Here is a 19,782-nt window from a genome sequence, read left to right as displayed (position 1 = left end):
AACCACACAGACCAGCTCTCAGCGGAGCACAAACCGTACCTCCATCCAAACCGTCAAGACGTGAACACACTGAAGCGTCTGCCTTTGGGCTTCTGGCAACAATAATACAATGTGAAGAACAACTCTTCCTCCACATCCATCCAGAACATTAATGATTTCCTCGTTGGCACACGCCTCTCCCTCCTGCACAAGGATTTCTGAAGAAACACTTAGGATTGGAAAAAGCCTCATCTCTATCTTTAAAAAAGTGGGAAAAGCTTTCTGTATCTGAACATTTCTACAGATTTGCTGCAAAATGTAGTGTGTTCTTTACCGCAACACGCCCAGGTGTCGTTCTTTACCACAACACGCCCAGATGTCGTTCTTTACCACAACACGCCCAGGTGTCGTTCTTTACCACAACACGCCCAGATGTCGTTCTTTACCACAACACGCCCAGGTGTCGTTCTTTACCACAACACGCCCAGATGTCGTTCTTTACCACAACACGCCCAGACGTCGTTCTTTACCACAACACGCCCAGACGTCGTTCTTTACCACAACACGCCCAGGTGTCGTTCTTTACCGCAACACGCCCAGGCGTCGTTCTTTACCACAACACGCCCAGGTGTCGTTCTTTACCGCAACACGCCCAGGCGTCGTTCTTTACCACAACACGCCAACGCATCGTCCTTCACCGCAACACGCCCAGGTGTCGTTCTTTACCGCAACACGCCCAGGCGTCGTTCTTTACCGCAACACGCCCAGGCGTCGTTCTTTACCGCAACACGCCCAGGCGTCGTTCTTTACCACAACACGCCCAGACGTCGTTCTTTACCGCAACACGCCCAGGCGTCGTTCTTTACCACAACACGCCCAGGCGTCGTTCTTTACCGCAACACGCCCAGGTGTCGTTCTTTACCACAACACGCCCAGGTGTCGTTCTTTACCACAACACGCCCAGGTGTCGTTCTTTACCGCTTCACGCCCAGGCGTCGTTCTTTACCGCAACACGCCCAGACGTCGTTCTTTACCGCTTCACGCCCAGGTGTCGTTCTTTACCGCAACACGCCCAGGCGTCGTTCTTTACCGCAACACGCCCAGGCGTCGTTCTTTACCGCAACACGCCCAGGCGTCGTTCTTTACCACAACACGCCCAGACGTCGTTCTTTACCGCAACACGCCCAGGCGTCGTTCTTTACCACAACACGCCCAGGCGTCGTTCTTTACCGCAACACGCCCAGGTGTCGTTCTTTACCACAACACGCCCAGGTGTCGTTCTTTACCACAACACGCCCAGGTGTCGTTCTTTACCACAACACGCCCAGGTGTCGTTCTTTACCGCTTCACGCCCAGGCGTCGTTCTTTACCGCAACACGCCCAGACGTCGTTCTTTACCGCTTCACGCCCAGGCGTCGTTCTTTACCGCAACACGCCCAGGCGTCGTTCTTTACCGCAACACGCCCAGGCGTCGTTCTTTACCGCTTCACGCCCAGGCGTCGTTCTTTACCTCAACACGCCCAGACGTCGTTCTTTACCGCTTCACGCCCAGGCGTCGTTCTTTACCGCAACACGCCCAGGCGTCGTTCTTTACCGCAACACGCCCAGACGTTGTTCTTTACCTCAACACGCCCAGGCGTCGTTCTTTACCACAACACGCCCAGACGTCGTTCTTTACCGCAACACGCCCAGGCGTCGTTCTTTACCGCAACACGCCCAGGCGTCGTTCTTTACCACAACACGCCAACGCGTCGTTCTTCACCACAACACGCCCAGGCGTCGTTCTTCACCACAACACGCCCAGGCGTCGTTCTTTACCACAACACGCCCAGGCGTCGTTCTTTACCACAACACGCCAACGCGTCGTTCTTCACCACAACACGCCCAGGCGTCGTTCTTTACCACAACACGCCAACGTGTCGTTCTTCACCACAACACGCCCAGGCGTCGTTCTTTACCACAACACGCCCAGGCGTCGTTCTTCACCACAAAACGCCCAGGCGTCGTTCTTTACCACAACACGCCAACGCGTCGTTCTTCACCACAACACGCCCAGGCGTCGTTCTTTACCACAACACTCCCAGTCGTCGTCCTTTACCGCAACACGCCCAGGCGTCGTTCTTTACCGCTTCACGCCCAGGCGTCGTTCTTTACCACAACACGCCCAGGCGTCGTCCTTTACCGCAACACGCCCAGGCGTCGTCCTTTACCGCAACACGCCCAGGCGTCGTCCTTTACCGCAACACGCCCAGACGTCGTTCTTTACCACAACACGCCCAGGCGTCGTTCTTTACCACAAGACGCCCAGACGTCGTTCTTTACCACAACACGCCCAGACGTCGTTCTTTACCACAACACGCCAACGCGTCGTTCTTCACCACAACACGCCCAGGCGTCGTTCTTTACCACAACACGCCAACGCGTCGTTCTTCACCACAACACGCCCAGGCGTCGTTCTTCACCACAACACGCCAACGCGTCGTTCTTTACCACAACACGCCAACGCGTCGTTCTTCACCACAACACGCCCAGGCGTCGTTCTTTACCACAACACGCCCAGGCGTCGTTCTTTACCACAACACGCCAACGCGTCGTTCTTTACCACAACACGCCAACGCGTCGTTCTTCACCACAACACGCCCAGGCGTCGTTCTTTACCACAACACGCCAACGCGTCGTTCTTTACCACAACACGCCAACGCGTCGTTCTTTACCGCAACACGCCCAGGCGTCGTTCTTTACCGCAACACGCCCAGGCGTCGTTCTTTACCGCAACACGCCCAGACGTTGTTCTTTACCTCAACACGCCCAGACGTCGTTCTTTACCGCTTCACGCCCAGGCGTCGTTCTTTACCACAACACGCCCAGACGTCGTTCTTTACCGCAACACGCCCAGGCGTCGTTCTTTACCGCAACACGCCCAGGCGTCGTTCTTTACCACAACACGCCAACGCGTCGTTCTTCACCACAACACGCCCAGGCGTCGTTCTTCACCACAACACGCCCAGGCGTCGTTCTTTACCACAACACGCCCAGGCGTCGTTCTTTACCACAACACGCCAACGCGTCGTTCTTCACCACAACACGCCCAGGCGTCGTTCTTTACCACAACACGCCAACGCGTCGTTCTTCACCACAACACGCCCAGGCGTCGTTCTTTACCACAACACGCCCAGGCGTCGTTCTTCACCACAAAACGCCCAGGCGTCGTTCTTTACCACAACACGCCAACGCGTCATTCTTCACCACAACACGCCCAGGCGTCGTTCTTTACCACAACACGCCCAGGCGTCGTCCTTTACCGCAACACGCCCAGGCGTCGTTCTTTACCGCTTCACGCCCAGACGTCGTTCTTTACCACAACACGCCCAGACGTCGTTCTTTACCACAACACGCCCAGACGTCGTTCTTTACCACAACACGCCAACGCGTCGTTCTTCACCACAACACGCCCAGGCGTCGTTCTTTACCACAACACGCCAACGCGTCGTTCTTCACCACAACACGCCCAGGCGTCGTTCTTCACCACAACACGCCCAGGCGTCGTCCTTTACCGCAACACGCCCAGGCGTCGTTCTTTACCGCTTCACGCCCAGACGTCGTTCTTTACCACAACACGCCCAGGCGTCGTTCTTTACCACAACACGCCCAGGCGTCGTTCTTTACCACAACACGCCCAGGCGTCGTTCTTTACCACAACACGCCCAGGCGTCGTCCTTTACCGCAACACGCCCAGGCGTCGTTCTTTACCGCTTCACGCCCAGACGTCGTTCTTTACCACAACACGCCCAGGCGTCGTTCTTTACCACAACACGCCCAGGCGTCGTCCTTTACCGCAACACGCCCAGACGTCGTTCTTTACCACAACACGCCCAGACGTCGTTCTTTACCACAACACGCCCAGGCGTCGTTCTTTACCACAACACGCCCAGACGTCGTTCTTTACCACAACACGCCCAGACGTCGTTCTTTACCACAACACGCCAACGCGTCGTTCTTCACCACAACACGCCCAGGCGTCGTTCTTTACCACAACACGCCAACGCGTCGTTCTTCACCACAACACGCCCAGGCGTCGTTCTTCACCACAACACGCCCAGGCGTCGTTCTTTACCACAACACGCCCAGGCGTCGTTCTTTACCACAACACGCCCAGGCGTCGTTCTTTACCGCAACACGCCCAGGCGTCGTTCTTTACCACAACACGCCCAGGCGTCGTTCTTCACCACAACACGCCCAGGCGTCGTTCTTTACCGCAACACGCCCAGGCGTCGTTCTTCACCACAACACGCCCAGGCGTCGTTCTTCACCACAACACGCCCAGGCGTCGTTCTTTACCACAACACGCCCAGGCGTTGTTCTTCACCACAACACGCCCAGGCGTCGTTCTTTACCGCAACACGCCCAGGCGTCGTTCTTTACCACAACACGCCCAGGCGTCGTCCTTTACCGCAACACGCCCAGGCGTCGTTCTTTACCGCAACACGCCCAGGCGTCGTCCTTTACCGCAACACGCCCAGGCGTCGTCCTTTACCACAACACGCCCAGGCGTCGTTCTTTACCACAACACGCCCAGACGTCGTTCTTTACCGCAACACGCCCAGGCGTCGTCCTACCACAACACGCCCAGGCGTCGTCCTTTACCGCAACACGCCCAGACGTCGTTCTTTACCGCAACACGCCCAGGCGTCGTCCTTTACCGCAACACGCCCAGGCGTCGTTCTTTACCGCAACACGCCCAGGCGTCGTCCTTTACCGCAACACGCCCAGACGTCGTTCTTTACCACAACACGCCCAGACGTCGTTCTTTACCACAACACGCCCAGACGTCGTTCTTTACCGCAACACGCCCAGACGTCGTTCTTTACCACAACACGCCCAGGCGTCGTTCTTCACCACAACACGCCCAGGCGTCGTTCTTCACCACAACACGCCCAGGCGTCGTTCTTTACCACAACACGCCCAGGCGTCGTTCTTCACCACAACACGCCCAGGCGTCGTTCTTTACCGCAACACGCCCAGGCGTCGTTCTTTACCACAACACGCCCAGGCGTCGTCCTTTACCGCAACACGCCCAGGCGTCGTTCTTTACCGCAACACGCCCAGGCGTCGTCCTTTACCGCAACACGCCCAGGCGTCGTCCTTTACCACAACACGCCCAGGCGTCGTTCTTTACCACAACACGCCCAGACGTCGTTCTTTACCGCAACACGCCCAGGCGTCGTTCTTTACCGCAACACGCCCAGGCGTCGTTCTTTACCACAACACGCCAACGCGTCGTTCTTCACCACAACACGCCCAGGCGTCGTTCTTCACCACAACACGCCCAGGCGTCGTTCTTTACCACAACACGCCCAGGCGTCGTTCTTTACCACAACACGCCAACGCGTCGTTCTTCACCACAACACGCCCAGGCGTCGTTCTTTACCACAACACGCCAAGGCGTCGTTCTTCACCACAACACGCCCAGGCGTCGTTCTTTACAACAACACGCCCAGGCGTCGTTCTTCACCACAAAACGCCCAGGCGTCGTTCTTTACCACAACACGCCCAGGCGTCGTTCTTCACCACAAAACGCCCAGGCGTCGTTCTTTACCACAACACGCCAACGCGTCATTCTTCACCACAACACGCCCAGGCGTCGTTCTTTACCACAACACGCCCAGGCGTCGTCCTTTACCGCAACACGCCCAGGCGTCGTTCTTTACCGCTTCACGCCCAGACGTCGTTCTTTACCACAACACGCCCAGACGTCGTTCTTTACCACAACACGCCCAGACGTCGTTCTTTACCACAACACGCCCAGACGTCGTTCTTTACCACAACACGCCAACGCGTCGTTCTTCACCACAACACGCCCAGGCGTCGTTCTTTACCACAACACGCCAACGCGTCGTTCTTCACCACAACACGCCCAGGCGTCGTCCTTTACCGCAACACGCCCAGGCGTCGTTCTTTACCGCTTCACGCCCAGGCGTCGTTCTTTACCACAACACGCCCAGGCGTCGTTCTTTACCACAACACGCCCAGGCGTCGTTCTTTACCACAACACGCCCAGGCGTCGTCCTTTACCGCAACACGCCCAGGCGTCGTTCTTTACCGCTTCACGCCCAGACGTCGTTCTTTACCACAACACGCCCAGGCGTCGTTCTTTACCACAACACGCCCAGGCGTCGTCCTTTACCGCAACACGCCCAGACGTCGTTCTTTACCACAACACGCCCAGACGTCGTTCTTTACCACAACACGCCCAGGCGTCGTTCTTTACCACAACACGCCCAGACGTCGTTCTTTACCACAACACGCCCAGACGTCGTTCTTTACCACAACACGCCAACGCGTCGTTCTTCACCACAACACGCCCAGGCGTCGTTCTTTACCACAACACGCCAACGCGTCGTTCTTCACCACAACACGCCCAGGCGTCGTTCTTCACCACAACACGCCCAGGCGTCGTTCTTTACCACAACACGCCCAGGCGTCGTTCTTTACCACAACACGCCCAGGCGTCGTTCTTTACCGCAACACGCCCAGGCGTCGTTCTTTACCACAACACGCCCACGCGTCGTTCTTCACCACAACACGCCCAGGCGTCGTTCTTTACCGCAACACGCCCAGGCGTCGTTCTTCACCACAACACGCCCAGGCGTCGTTCTTCACCACAACACGCCCAGGCGTCGTTCTTTACCACAACACGCCCAGGCGTCGTTCTTCACCACAACACGCCCAGGCGTCGTTCTTTACCGCAACACGCCCAGGCGTCGTTCTTTACCACAACACGCCCAGGCGTCGTCCTTTACCGCAACACGCCCAGGCGTCGTTCTTTACCGCAACACGCCCAGGCGTCGTCCTTTACCGCAACACGCCCAGGCGTCGTCCTTTACCACAACACGCCCAGGCGTCGTTCTTTACCACAACACGCCCAGACGTCGTTCTTTACCGCAACACGCCCAGGCGTCGTCCTACCACAACACGCCCAGGCGTCGTCCTTTACCGCAACACGCCCAGACGTCGTTCTTTACCGCAACACGCCCAGGCGTCGTCCTTTACCGCAACACGCCCAGGCGTCGTTCTTTACCGCAACACGCCCAGGCGTCGTCCTTTACCGCAACACGCCCAGACGTCGTTCTTTACCACAACACGCCCAGACGTCGTTCTTTACCACAACACGCCCAGACGTCGTTCTTTACCGCAACACGCCCAGACGTCGTTCTTTACCACAACACGCCCAGGCGTCGTTCTTCACCACAACACGCCCAGGCGTCGTTCTTCACCACAACACGCCCAGGCGTCGTTCTTTACCACAACACGCCCAGGCGTCGTTCTTCACCACAACACGCCCAGGCGTCGTTCTTTACCGCAACACGCCCAGGCGTCGTTCTTTACCACAACACGCCCAGGCGTCGTCCTTTACCGCAACACGCCCAGGCGTCGTTCTTTACCGCAACACGCCCAGGCGTCGTCCTTTACCGCAACACGCCCAGGCGTCGTCCTTTACCACAACACGCCCAGGCGTCGTTCTTTACCACAACACGCCCAGACGTCGTTCTTTACCGCAACACGCCCAGGCGTCGTCCTACCACAACACGCCCAGGCGTCGTCCTTTACCGCAACACGCCCAGACGTCGTTCTTTACCGCAACACGCCCAGGCGTCGTCCTTTACCGCAACACGCCCAGGCGTCGTTCTTTACCGCAACACGCCCAGGCGTCGTCCTTTACCGCAACACGCCCAGACGTCGTTCTTTACCACAACACGCCCAGACGTCGTTCTTTACCACAACACGCCCAGACGTCGTTCTTTACCGCAACACGCCCAGACGTCGTTCTTTACCACAACACGCCCAGACGTCGTTCTTTACCACAACACGCCCAGGCGTCGTCCTTTACCACAACACGCCCAGGCGTCGTTCTTTACCGCAACACGCCCAGGCGTCGTGGTAAAGAACAACGACCGGGCGTAGACGCCCAGCCGTCTACCAAGTTTCATGAAAATCCATCAATTAGAGGTGACATCCTGCTAAACGACGAGCACAAAGCAGCGGCTATGATAAATGTGACATACGTTCCTCGATCTAACTAATAATAAATATGTTCAATCAGTTTTAGGTTATTCATTAAAAATACACACGTTGTGTTCATTCAACCAGTACCTTCTGAGCAACAACCACCCCAGACAGTCTGTGACTGACGGCAACCATTAGGTGATCAATACCAGTCACAACACACACACACACACACACACACACACACACACACACACACACACACACACACACACACACACACACACACACACACACACACACACACACACACACACATAAATCAGTACACCATAGGACCAATTAAAATATACTCACCACTTTGGGACTTACCCACTGTATGTGTCCCCATAGTATCAATTAATTCTGGCAGTGGAGGGGGCAGAGGGAGAGGCAGGGGCTGGGGGGTGTCCTGGGTCTCATATTTCCTTCCTTTCTTATTACAAAATATAAGTTATGTGTGTTTGACCTTGAGCTTGGCAACAAGCTGGCGCCGCGGCTACTGGAGAGGTATGTAGATACGGTCGCTGGGAGCTGGAGTGTTTTATAGCCTCATATATCTAAGTCTGGAACACACACACACACACACACACACACACACACACACACACACACACACACACACACACACACACACACACACACACACAGATTGTTCCTCTGCTTTGCTGTGATTCGCATCCTTATGAGTTCAATCCTGGTCCCTCATATATGGAGAATCACACAATGTGTGTGTGTGTGTGTGTGTGTGTGTGTGTGTGTGTGTGTGTGTGTGTGTGTGTGTGTGTGTGTGTGTGTTGTACATAGCTGTATTGAAGGAGGACAGTTTTGTAAAGTGGTATTAAGTTGTGATAGTTGGGTTCTGACAATGTGTGAAACACACTCACCATCACATCACCAGACACCTGATGTCATTTGTTGAATTTTGACAGATTACAATCATAATCCCGTCCCCAGCCTTTGATGAGGGGGGGTTAGGAGTTGTAGACCATTTCCACAGGAGCCCCAGGGTTCAGAGCCTGTGGGCCGTTATGTGGCTGTGGACATGTCAGGAAGTGGTTTGAGTTGAGGCGCTGCCTGCAAACCAGTCCTGGAGCCGCCCTGACGTACAGCTGAAGGTGTTGCAGAGCGTAACTGGACCACAACTGAGGAGAAACCTGCAGCCTGAATGATCCCACACGTCTGGTTGGTTTGCTGGGGCCACCTCCACCTTCTGACAAATACAACGATTCCAACAAACCAAAAAATACACGGACATAATCCTGGTGAAGATAACAACGTGGGAAACAGTGTTTGTATGGGAGGGAATATTTTTAAACCGGAACTAAACATAGCTGTTGCCAGGTAACGGGATTCTCTGTCTCTGACTGTCATTCAACAGAAATATTGAAGCAGCGTCTGTAAATGTAATCCAGATGATTCCCTGGAGAGACTGTCAACATTATCCAGTTAAATGAAGACTGTCCGTGTCCGGAGTGAGTATGTCACCATCAAAGTGCCAAGTAAGAGTGAACAGCCCAGCAATGTGTCCCAGACCTTCAGGAAACTTCTACAATCTTTTGCACCTCAAGTTATTTGTGGGGGTGCTGCTGGTTCCACACTAATCCAGTTACCATTTAAAGTATAATAAGCTGATCAAACCTTCAGCGCTCCTTCACGTATTTCTCTGTCCAGCTGGCTTACTTAGCAGGTTCACTGTTTTCACCTGCATCCCATCATTATCTACCTGACCCCATGCTGACAGGATGTTCGCCAAAGTTTCTTAGAATCACGACACATTTTTGAACATTGAAATTATCAGCTGAACAGTGATCCTGAATTCTCCTTAACTACTAGAGAATTGTTTAAAATGAACAAAGAAAGAGCCACTGCCTCATGTTAACCCGTTACCATGACGACATAATGAGAGAGAAGACCAGCTTCTGTATTGTAGAGGATGTTCAAGCCTTCTTCTGGACACCTTCCTCATGAGGGATGTGCTCTGCTCAAAAGCTGCGTCAGAGATTTCCATCACACCAATGGGTGATTTCAAACGGAGATGGGATGTCTCTGCCTCTGGATGATACTGTGTGTCCTGCTGGATGATACTGTGTGTCCTGCTGGATGATACTGTGTGTCCTGCTGGATGATACTGTGTGTCCTGCTGTTCAGGTGACATCGTCTGATTACTCACTAGAAGGCACACCTTCAACGGACGGCCTCAACGAGCTCACATGACCATTAAATAACACACGTGATTGTATTAATGCATGTGAACACACACACAGTCACACCACAAGCCCCCTGAGCTCCTGCTGTCATCCTGCTGAAGAAACTCATCCGAGCTCTGATTGGCTGACAAGCCAATGATGCACTTAATGTAAACAAAACTATTTCCTCCGTCACAACAGGGCAGAAGCTCAACGTTTACCCGCCCAAAGAATACGGGGATCTGGTGGAACGAGTTACTGCTAGGGGTGGAGTAGGACCAGCTAGAGGATCACACACACACACACACACACACACACACACACACACACACACACACACACACACACACACACACACACACACACACACACACACACACACACACACACACACACACAGATAAACGTCTCATAATACAAACTCCCGTGTCACACAAACTCACACAAATTCATGCACACAGACTAATGCAAAAAACTGTGTGTGTGTGTGTGTGTGTGTGTGTGTGTGTGTGTGTGTGTGTGTGTGTGTGTGTGTGTGTTTGTGCATGTGTGTCAGAGAGAGATGGAGGAGGTGGGCAGTGGACCAAAGCCATCCATCTAGGGGAGCCAATAGTGCACAGCATAGATGACTGGCTTCTCACAACAGCAAACACACACACACACACACACACACACACACACACACACACACACACACACACACACACACACACACACACTAATGCCCTTGTGAGGGTTACAGCTTGAAGGATGGTGAGACGGTGGAGCCCAGAGCCATCAATCTTTACCCAGCAGCCTTGCTTGACCTGCCCTCTGACACACACACACACACACACACACACACACACACACACACACACACACACACACACACACACACACACACACACACACACACACACACACACACACACACACACACACACATTCATCTGCTGTTCATTGTGAGTTCCTCTCCTCTTTTCTCGGAGTGAGAAGAGGAGAGGAACTCCTCTTTTCATCACCATCTCTCCCTCTCCTCCTGTCTCTCCATCATTAACCCACCATCTCTCTCACTCTCCACCTGTCTCACTTCACCTTCATTATCTCTCCATCCTTCTCCTCGCCCCTCCATCATTATCTCTCCATCTTCTCCTCTCCCTCTCCATCATTATCATCCCCTGCAGTCTCCTACGGTGCTACAGTAAGCAGCAGGGTAACTGATTGTGCCTCCCAAAGTGACACCAATCCTGTGCCAGCCAATCACTGATGGCCTAAAACAGGCCAGCATTGATTTTTATTCTCCTGGCTGAGTTATGGTGAGGCGTTGTGGAGCTGTGAGCAGAAGACCAGCGGATCACTGAGACCACAAACACTGAAGGAGAGAGAACGAGGGAATATAAGAAAAGATGGTGTAATGATGCAGAGGTGTGTTTGTTCCATGAGTCATAACCATCTGCCTCACTGTGACTCGTAAACGCTCCATGCAGTTCAGCCCCTCTTTCTGTATGAAACGTCCTGCAGGTTTACTATTTGATTCTATTATTTAAATCCTACAGGCTTCTCAGGGGACAGCTTCAGGCCGACAGTCTGAAACATATCAACTCCATGTGACAAGAAGAAACTTGTCACAAGCTTAACAAGATTTAATAGATTTAATAGATTTAATAGACACATGGAGCCTGTTTCTACCCTTCCCCTCATACTGGCAATCAAGAAAGCCCTTCGTCACATGATTATAAAACAAGCAATAAGGAACAATTTGAGTTGATGAAAATATAATAAATTACATAACAAGATGTAACGCGAGCGCTCCTCTTTGCATTGCTTCAGCTACATTCAGGGGCCACAGAGAGGATGGTGGGAAGAACACACATCAGAGGGAGGGATCTATCAGACGACTCTCGGTTAGGTTCAGCGTCTGGGCTGGTTCATCTGTGGCTGGTCATTCTGTCACCGTTTCCAACAGAATGGCTGATATCAGACGGTGGTATTGACCTGCTAATATTATCAGTTAGTATTAGCAGGGTTAACCTATGGAATGCATACACACAATTAACCACAACCGCCCCCAAGCAGAGTTACTCTCCCACCTCTAGTGGAGTGTTTGTCAGGTGAATAAATCAGGACTCGTCAGCAGTTTGTTGGGGTGTCTGGTCAGTCTGGTGACTGCATGCGATCTATTTCCTAAAAACTTAATTTTGAACTTGCAGAGCTCATAACCCCAGTTATTAAAATCCACCCAAGGCCTCCCCACCCTCACTGACAACAGTACTGTGTTCAGTCCACACTCCACTGACACTGTGGCCTCAGACATGTCTTTTTATTTTGGGTCATTAATACTTAGCAATTGTAAATTTCAGGATTTTAGTGGGTTGAGATTCTTCTGTAATTCATTTTTTAACCCCCACTCCTTGATTTGACTCACACAGACAGCTGAGGTCTAATATCAGTCTGTAGATTCTGATAAACAAATGTATTAAGATATTTGCTTTGTTAGCTTTTTATTGTCATGATCAAGCACAAAAACCCAACACATTAACATGAGTCATCACGAATCAACATGAGTCATGAATGTCAAAGGTCACGCCATCGCTCTAGAGCTGCGAAATGAGTGTTCTGTAAACGTGTCGTGTGATGTTATATTTTTAACGTCTGACTCTCATCTGTTGTCTGAATGCTGCTGCTGTACGACACACCTACCAGGCAGCGTTGCTGTGGGCGCCGTCGTCTAGGCGACAGAGCAGCTCCAGGGTTTGGGGGTTGTGGGCGGAGTCATCAGGAGACTCGTGGCTTCCCGCCTCCCAGTCAGACGGCATCCGCCAGACCGCTGCACAGGACACCACCCGACTGTCACTGGCTGGAGACACACACACACACACACACACACACACACACACACACACACACACACACACACACACACACACACACACACACACACACACACACACACACACACACACACACACACACACACACACACACACACACACACACACACACACACACACACACACACACACAGTTTGGTGGACAGCCTCTAATGCGGTGATGCCACTACACTTTCTTCCAAATCAACATCCCAATGAGATATTTTGGCGTCCACACCAGAGTGGTTAATTGGAAGCAGTGAAGTAAATTAAGAATTGATCCAGTAATTGGACTGAACGTCTGAGGCTGGGGGGGCAGGAGCAGCCGCAGACAGAGCGCTATGGAGGGAGAGCGTCTCATTTCTTTGTGGCGTTCACATTGACAGTGTGTGGGCAGGCGCTGGGCTATGAAACACTGGCATAAAGCTTACATGTGGAATTAAAAGGCAGCGCGGTGCGAGAGCAGAGGCTCTGGAGAGGCTGCAGACGGCCGTGCTCTCAGAATAAGTGGACGAACAATCACCTTGAACAAAAGCCTCTCCTTGCTCACATATTGGGGGCAAACAGGCGGTTCAAGGAGAACAGACACAACTTTAAATGTCACTTTATTACACCTGTGTCTATATGCATCTACTGTGGGCTGTGTGTGATGGGTGCAGCAGTGCATGGCTCAGGGACCTGAACGATGTTTTACCTGGTAAGGCCCACTGAGCCTTCTGCACCAACCGCCCTGTAACCCCCCTGACTCGTGTTGGGGCTCCTGTGGCGCCACGGGGGAATGATAACCAAATATTAGTCTGGAAACAATCCTCACAATCAAATCGTGCTTTGAACAACGGAAGTTAGCAAAAGCATCCTCATGTTGTCAGGTCAGATTGTTAGAACTGCTAATTATTGAGTCAGAACCAGTGTGTCACGGATGATGAAGGCCACACCCTCATCACTTTTGGTTTGTTAAAATAAAAGCAGGGTTTCTCAAGGCTGTTTCCACAGAAACAGTTATGGGCTGACAACAGAACCATGCTTGGAGAAATGCAGATGAAGGAGATGATACTTGGTTCTATCAGGTTTTACTACATGTTCTGTGACACCCTGATGATTTCCACCCTACTAACAACACTGTCTGAACGCAACACAAAACCAAAATCCTCTACGAGTTTTTACGACGGCAGGAAGAAAGAAAGCAGACAATGGGCATGTGACCTTGAATGATTTTCTCCTGCCTCACAGGGACGTCAAAGTCACAGCGATTACCTTTTATTTGGGTCATTGTGTTCACACATTAGTATTGATTCTATCAGTGTGAACAGGCCTTGTAGCGCTGCAGTCGCTGCTATCAAGCCTAAGACAGATAGACTGTCATTGATCGCCAGCTTAAAGCCAATGACATGTTATGATTTATACAGAGATCATTAGATGGAAGACAAAATCACAAACAGACAAGAAGAACAAGAAGATACGGTCATGCCAAACAGACGAAAACAAACGGAAAGAAAAGAGTGAGAGTAAAAAGTCAGTGGATGGAGTCAGAGACAGATGGAAACAGTAGGACTCACTTTTGTTATAGCAGGTGGTGAGCACAGCCTTATCGGCAGGACTGGCGCCAATGTGCCATATCTCCCCAGCTTGGTGCAGAAGGACATTCTTATTAATGATGTTATTCTCATCATCAAAGTCAATGATGTGTATCTGGAAGAAGCAGACAGGAAGAAGCTTCAGGATGACGCTGGAGTTGAAACACTGAATGCACTTTTACCAGGAAGTGGTTCCAGTCATTATCAGCACCAACCAGGACATGCAGGGCTGGTCGGTTTGTATGTTTGTTCATAATAATGTCCAGAAACGTGTGCACTTCCAAACAGAGAGGCCCAGGAGAAACTCATGACAGTTTCCTGTTGATGGTGGTCAGGATTTATTTCTAGTCTCAGCAACACTGGACATTTTTCAACATTTTCTAACCACACAAAGAATAATGGGCCGGTTTGGTTTAGATCTGCTCTGTGGGAAGAGTCCCTGGCTAATTTGTGCTATCATTTGTCACTATAGATAGTCCTCTACTTATGAACATTGGACTTGCGTTGCGTTGGTTTGAGATACAAACACATGTTGCCATATCCAACTATTGTCCTGTAGTTCCCCTTTCTGCCCCCGCCCCCCCGAGTAGCCCCACACCGCTCCAACCCTCTTCTCCCCCTCTTGTTGTTTGTTGTTGTCTCTGTCTTTCATGATTATTAGTTTTTATTCTGATTTATTGCACAGTCACATGATATTATGTACTTTTAAGAATTTTCAATTGATTTGGGATGGACGAACGTCAAGTCGAGTGAAATGATTTAAACTTGATTTTTTTAAGTAATAATATACCAAAAAAAAATGTCCCTCTCACCCTTGTGGGGTGGTATCTGTGTGTCATCCTCCAGCTGGGGTCCTCTACCAGAGGCCTGGGAGTCTGAGGGTTCTGTCAGTATCTTAGCTGTTCCTAGGACTGCGCTCTTCTGGACTGAGGCTTCAGATGTTGTTCCAGGAATCTGCTGGAGCCACTCTTCCAGTTTGGGGGTCACTGCCCCAAGTGCTCCTACTACCACGGGGACCACATTAACCTTAACCTTCCACATCTGTTCCAGCTGTTCTTTCAACCCTTGGTACTTCTCAATCTTTTCGTGTTCCTTCTTCCTGATGTTGGCGTCAGCTGGAATCTCCACATCTATCACCACTGCTCTCTTCTGCTCTTTGTCCATCACCACTATGTCCGGTTTGTTAGCCAGCAGCTGTTTGTCGGTCTGGAAGCTGAAGTCCCACAGGATCTTAGCCTTGCCGTTCTCAACCACCTTCGGTGGTATGTCCCCTTGGGATTTGGGTACTTCTAGTCCATACCGGGTACAGATGTTCCTGTACACTATCACAGCTACTTGGTTGTGCCTTTCCATGTATGCTGAGCTGGCGAGCATCTTACACCCTGCTACCACATGCTGGACTGACTCTGGGGCTTCTTTACATAGCCTGCGCCTTGGGTCAGATCTACTGTGGTAGATATTGGCCTCCACTGCTCTTGTAATATACAGTATATATATATATATATATATATATATATATATATATATATATATATATATATATATATATATATATATATATATATTGTATATAATTTATATATATATATCTATATACAATTATCCCTAGCGCATTCACGCTTCAAGATGCCCAGCTTCACCTCATTGCAGATTTTTAGTAGGCAGTCACGTGATACCGTACACACATTCTATTGGCTGACAGCATCAGGAAGTGTGCTACATTCAGTGAGTCTCTGACTTCCATGAGACACAAAAGTGTTTTAAACAGTCTATCAGAGGGTTTTAAAGGTAATACAGATAGAAGATTACCCTAAATAATAAGATAAATAGTTCATCGCTATATCACTGACTTTAATTTTTCACGGGTGGTTCCTGGAACACATGAACCGCAAGTAATGAGGGATCACTGTATATATATGTGATTATAGATTGAAATTTAATAACAACAATTCAACTTACAAGCTCTCAGAACCAATTGTGTTCGTATGTTGAGGACTACCTCTGAAGGTCTTCCTCTCTAACGTCTGTCTGTTCTTTCATACAGTTTGCCACACTGTGGGTTCAAATGCAGGTTGAATGAATACATGACATTATTTACTAATCCATAATGGAGAAACAAAAGGTGTTTGTGACTTCATCCATACAATGGTGATTCTCAGATAGTGAAAACTGATGTGAACCCATGTGGGTTTGACCAGCTGTGTCCCTGTTGTTTCCCTCTCTGGTGGTACTTACCAGAACCTCTCAGCTCTTTCCTGGATGGATTTCATTTCTAATAAAGACGTCCCTCAGAACGTGGAGAGGTGATCAGATTTTAAAGCAGCACCAGATCCAGTTGAGATGCAGGAGCAGCTTTACAGACGTTTGCAGAGGTTTTTATTCTCTACATCATATTTGAATGTGAATGCATTTCTCTGAATAATTTCCCTTCAAAACTGGAACTGCACTACATCATTTGAATATGTGTTGTTGTACCGGAACACCTGCTTTGATAAACTGAATTTGAATATCATCTCTTGAGGTTGATTTTTAAATTTTAACTGAATTCCAGTTCATTGATATGAAGTGGGTGGTGGTGTTGCCTCATAGGAAGACGGTCCATGGTTCAATTCCACCAGAGATCTTCCTGTCAGGAGTTTGCATGTTCACCCCGTGTCTGGGTTGGGGTTAGGGTTCCTCAGCGTCCTACACCACAAAAACCCTAAAGTGAAGGGGTTACTCTAAACGGTCCATCGGTATGTCTGTGAGCGTAACTGTCTGTCGTTCTGTGTGGAACTGCTATGAGCTGGCGACTCGTCGGGGGTGTATCCCACCTCTCGCCTGTAGCCAGCTGGGATCGGCTCCAGTGTAACCCGTAAGCTGAAGATAAGCTGATTATAATCGCCTTGTCTTCAAGAAGATGAATTAATAAATGAATTCTTATCAACTTCAACAGGAATATAAAACACTGACACGTTGACACCCAGATCCAAATCACAACCATTTCCGAAACTCCAATCTATAACCACCGTCTGAGGTTATTTAAATGTCATTACTACTCAAAATACAAAAGTACTACTCCCTATGACTGACCAGAAACAATAACAGGACATTAAAACAACGCATAATAAAATAAAAACAGGTCGTTTCGAGTTGTGGTTTTCACTTAAAAAAAAAAAAACACTGAAAAATTGAAATCAAGTTTACAACATCTCACTCCACTTCATACCTGTCAGCCACAAATATTTTACTCACAAAATGTATAGAAAACTGTTAAAAGCACATCATATCATGTTACTGTACAATAAATAAGAATAAAAACATAATCATATTAAAATATGTATGTATAGTTCCGATATCTATCGTCCACCAGTTTTTAAGCACATCCAACAACAGTCAGTCAGCTTTTGCTTTATCATCCATAATAAAAAGCAAAAATGCTGACAGAGAAGACAGGGGAACTGTAGGACATTAGTCATATGTCCATAAATTGTGGACTACCTATACAAACTGTTTAATTATATTAAAATATTACATTAACTATTTGATATTATAATAATTTTCCTTCTGTGATACTGCATTGCTCTTCTCCAACAACGTAATGACTCCATATGATCTTACTAAGTCGAGACTCTCTGAAGTCCATTCATCCGTTCATTTGTTTGAAGACGTGAAATCTGCACACACACCAGCTCTCATTCAAAACCAGACACACTCCTCTGGTTCCCCTGAAACAAACGACCCGTCTCTCTCTCTTGACAGAAGACGTTATTTCAAGGCATCGCTTTACTTCTTTTTTAGCCTGACAACCTCAAAGACTTTGTGATATTCCATCTTGATTTGATCTTAAAAGCAACAATTAAGTCACTTTTACAACTGGATTCACAGGAATTGTGATTATCTCCTGTTGCAGGAGTGAGGAAAAGGTACAAAAAATAAAACTGATTAAAAGCTCTCTTTTTTTTACAGGCAAATTTCCATTTTAAAAGCAGGGTGAAGATGAGGTACATTACATGAGAGGGATTTTCTGTCAGAGCAGTTAAATTGTGTACTATTTAAAAGACATTTTGTGTATTCAGATCTTTTGTACCAAAGCTCACTCTAATTTCACATGTCCTGTTCAGATTTGCATAGTCTATAACCAATCAGTTAAGCACAATGAAGTGTAATTGCACAATTACTCTAATTCTTGCAGAAATAGAAGAATTGAATGATGTATTTACTAAAAATGATCAAATCCTGTAACTAATGTAGTGTTCCCATCTGGTCTGTGTAAAAACTTACAATGGTAGTAGAGACTGGATTGCTAAGAAAAAACGTCTTGGGACATACAATACTGTACTCTATTTTAGTGAAACTGACATTTAGAAGTTAAAGCCAAGTCATGTTTGTGAATTAAAACTATTAACTCTGAGTCAAAAAACATAAATTCTCCCCCAAATTGACAAACATTCTAAAAACACTTTATGCTGATAAGGATAGAAAAATAACTCCATCAGAGTACAACAACGAGCGATGTCAGCATCGTCTAAGTATGAATATTTCAATAAATGTAAAAATATCTACGGAACTGAAGAAACTAATTATAAGATGCACCCATTTTGGAGTCACACAAACCACATGTGAAGTTTCACTGGATTCTGTCGGTGGATATCAAGAAATTCAGTTACAGTAGCTATAAATGTTCCATCTAATCTGTGAACACGTCAGAGTCATTTCAGGTAGATATCTATCAGGGTCGGGTGGAGACAATCCTTTGTGATACTTCTGTGTTGTTATTGGGAGCCCAAGCACCAAAACACTGCGTACTGTTATTTAAATGCTTTGGTGGGTTGTTGGGTTTTTGTTGCAGTCCTTTCAAACAAAGCAGCTCAGCAAAAGATTGTTTAGTTTTAATAAATGAAAGCTTGGTGTATGAAGTATTTTCAGATTAAATCCACATTCATCACCCAATCACATCACACACAAGATCTGTTACTGTTGACCTCAGACAATGCACACGCTCAGCATTCCTGGTCCCAACTTACCATTTGTTTCACATCCATGAGGTGCAGGAGGATGTTGAAGGATGCGTGGGCTCTGCTCAGACCAGAGGTCTGCTGGGAGACAGGCTGAAACTACTCGTAATGTATCTGTCTGTTCACTTCACATCAACACCCGACAGCT

General features: G+C 49.1%; 1 protein-coding gene across 3 annotated transcripts in view; it reads right to left on the bottom strand.

Moving 5' to 3' along the window:
* The window catches only part of eipr1 (EARP complex and GARP complex interacting protein 1), a 75,222-nt gene that overhangs the window by 43,599 nt on the left and 11,841 nt on the right, over window positions 1-19,782 (bottom strand). The window contains exons 3-4 of one of the 3 annotated variants that reach the window (XM_068339693.1): window positions 14,620-14,752; window positions 12,894-13,050 (exon numbers count right to left, since the gene is read on the bottom strand). In XM_068339693.1, the coding sequence (XP_068195794.1) occupies window positions 12,894-13,050; window positions 14,620-14,752 (290 nt within the window). Of the gene's footprint in view, window positions 1-12,893; window positions 13,051-14,317; window positions 14,437-14,619; window positions 14,753-19,782 lie in introns of those variants that run through there. The other 2 variants (XM_068339694.1, XM_068339695.1) reach the window with 2 other exon arrangements.

The sequence above is a fragment of the Antennarius striatus genome, chromosome 17, assembly GCF_040054535.1.
Source record: "Antennarius striatus isolate MH-2024 chromosome 17, ASM4005453v1, whole genome shotgun sequence".
NCBI lineage: Eukaryota > Metazoa > Chordata > Actinopteri > Lophiiformes > Antennariidae > Antennarius > Antennarius striatus.
Note: the sequence above shows the minus strand (reverse complement) of the source record. Positions and strands in the feature narration are given on the sequence as shown.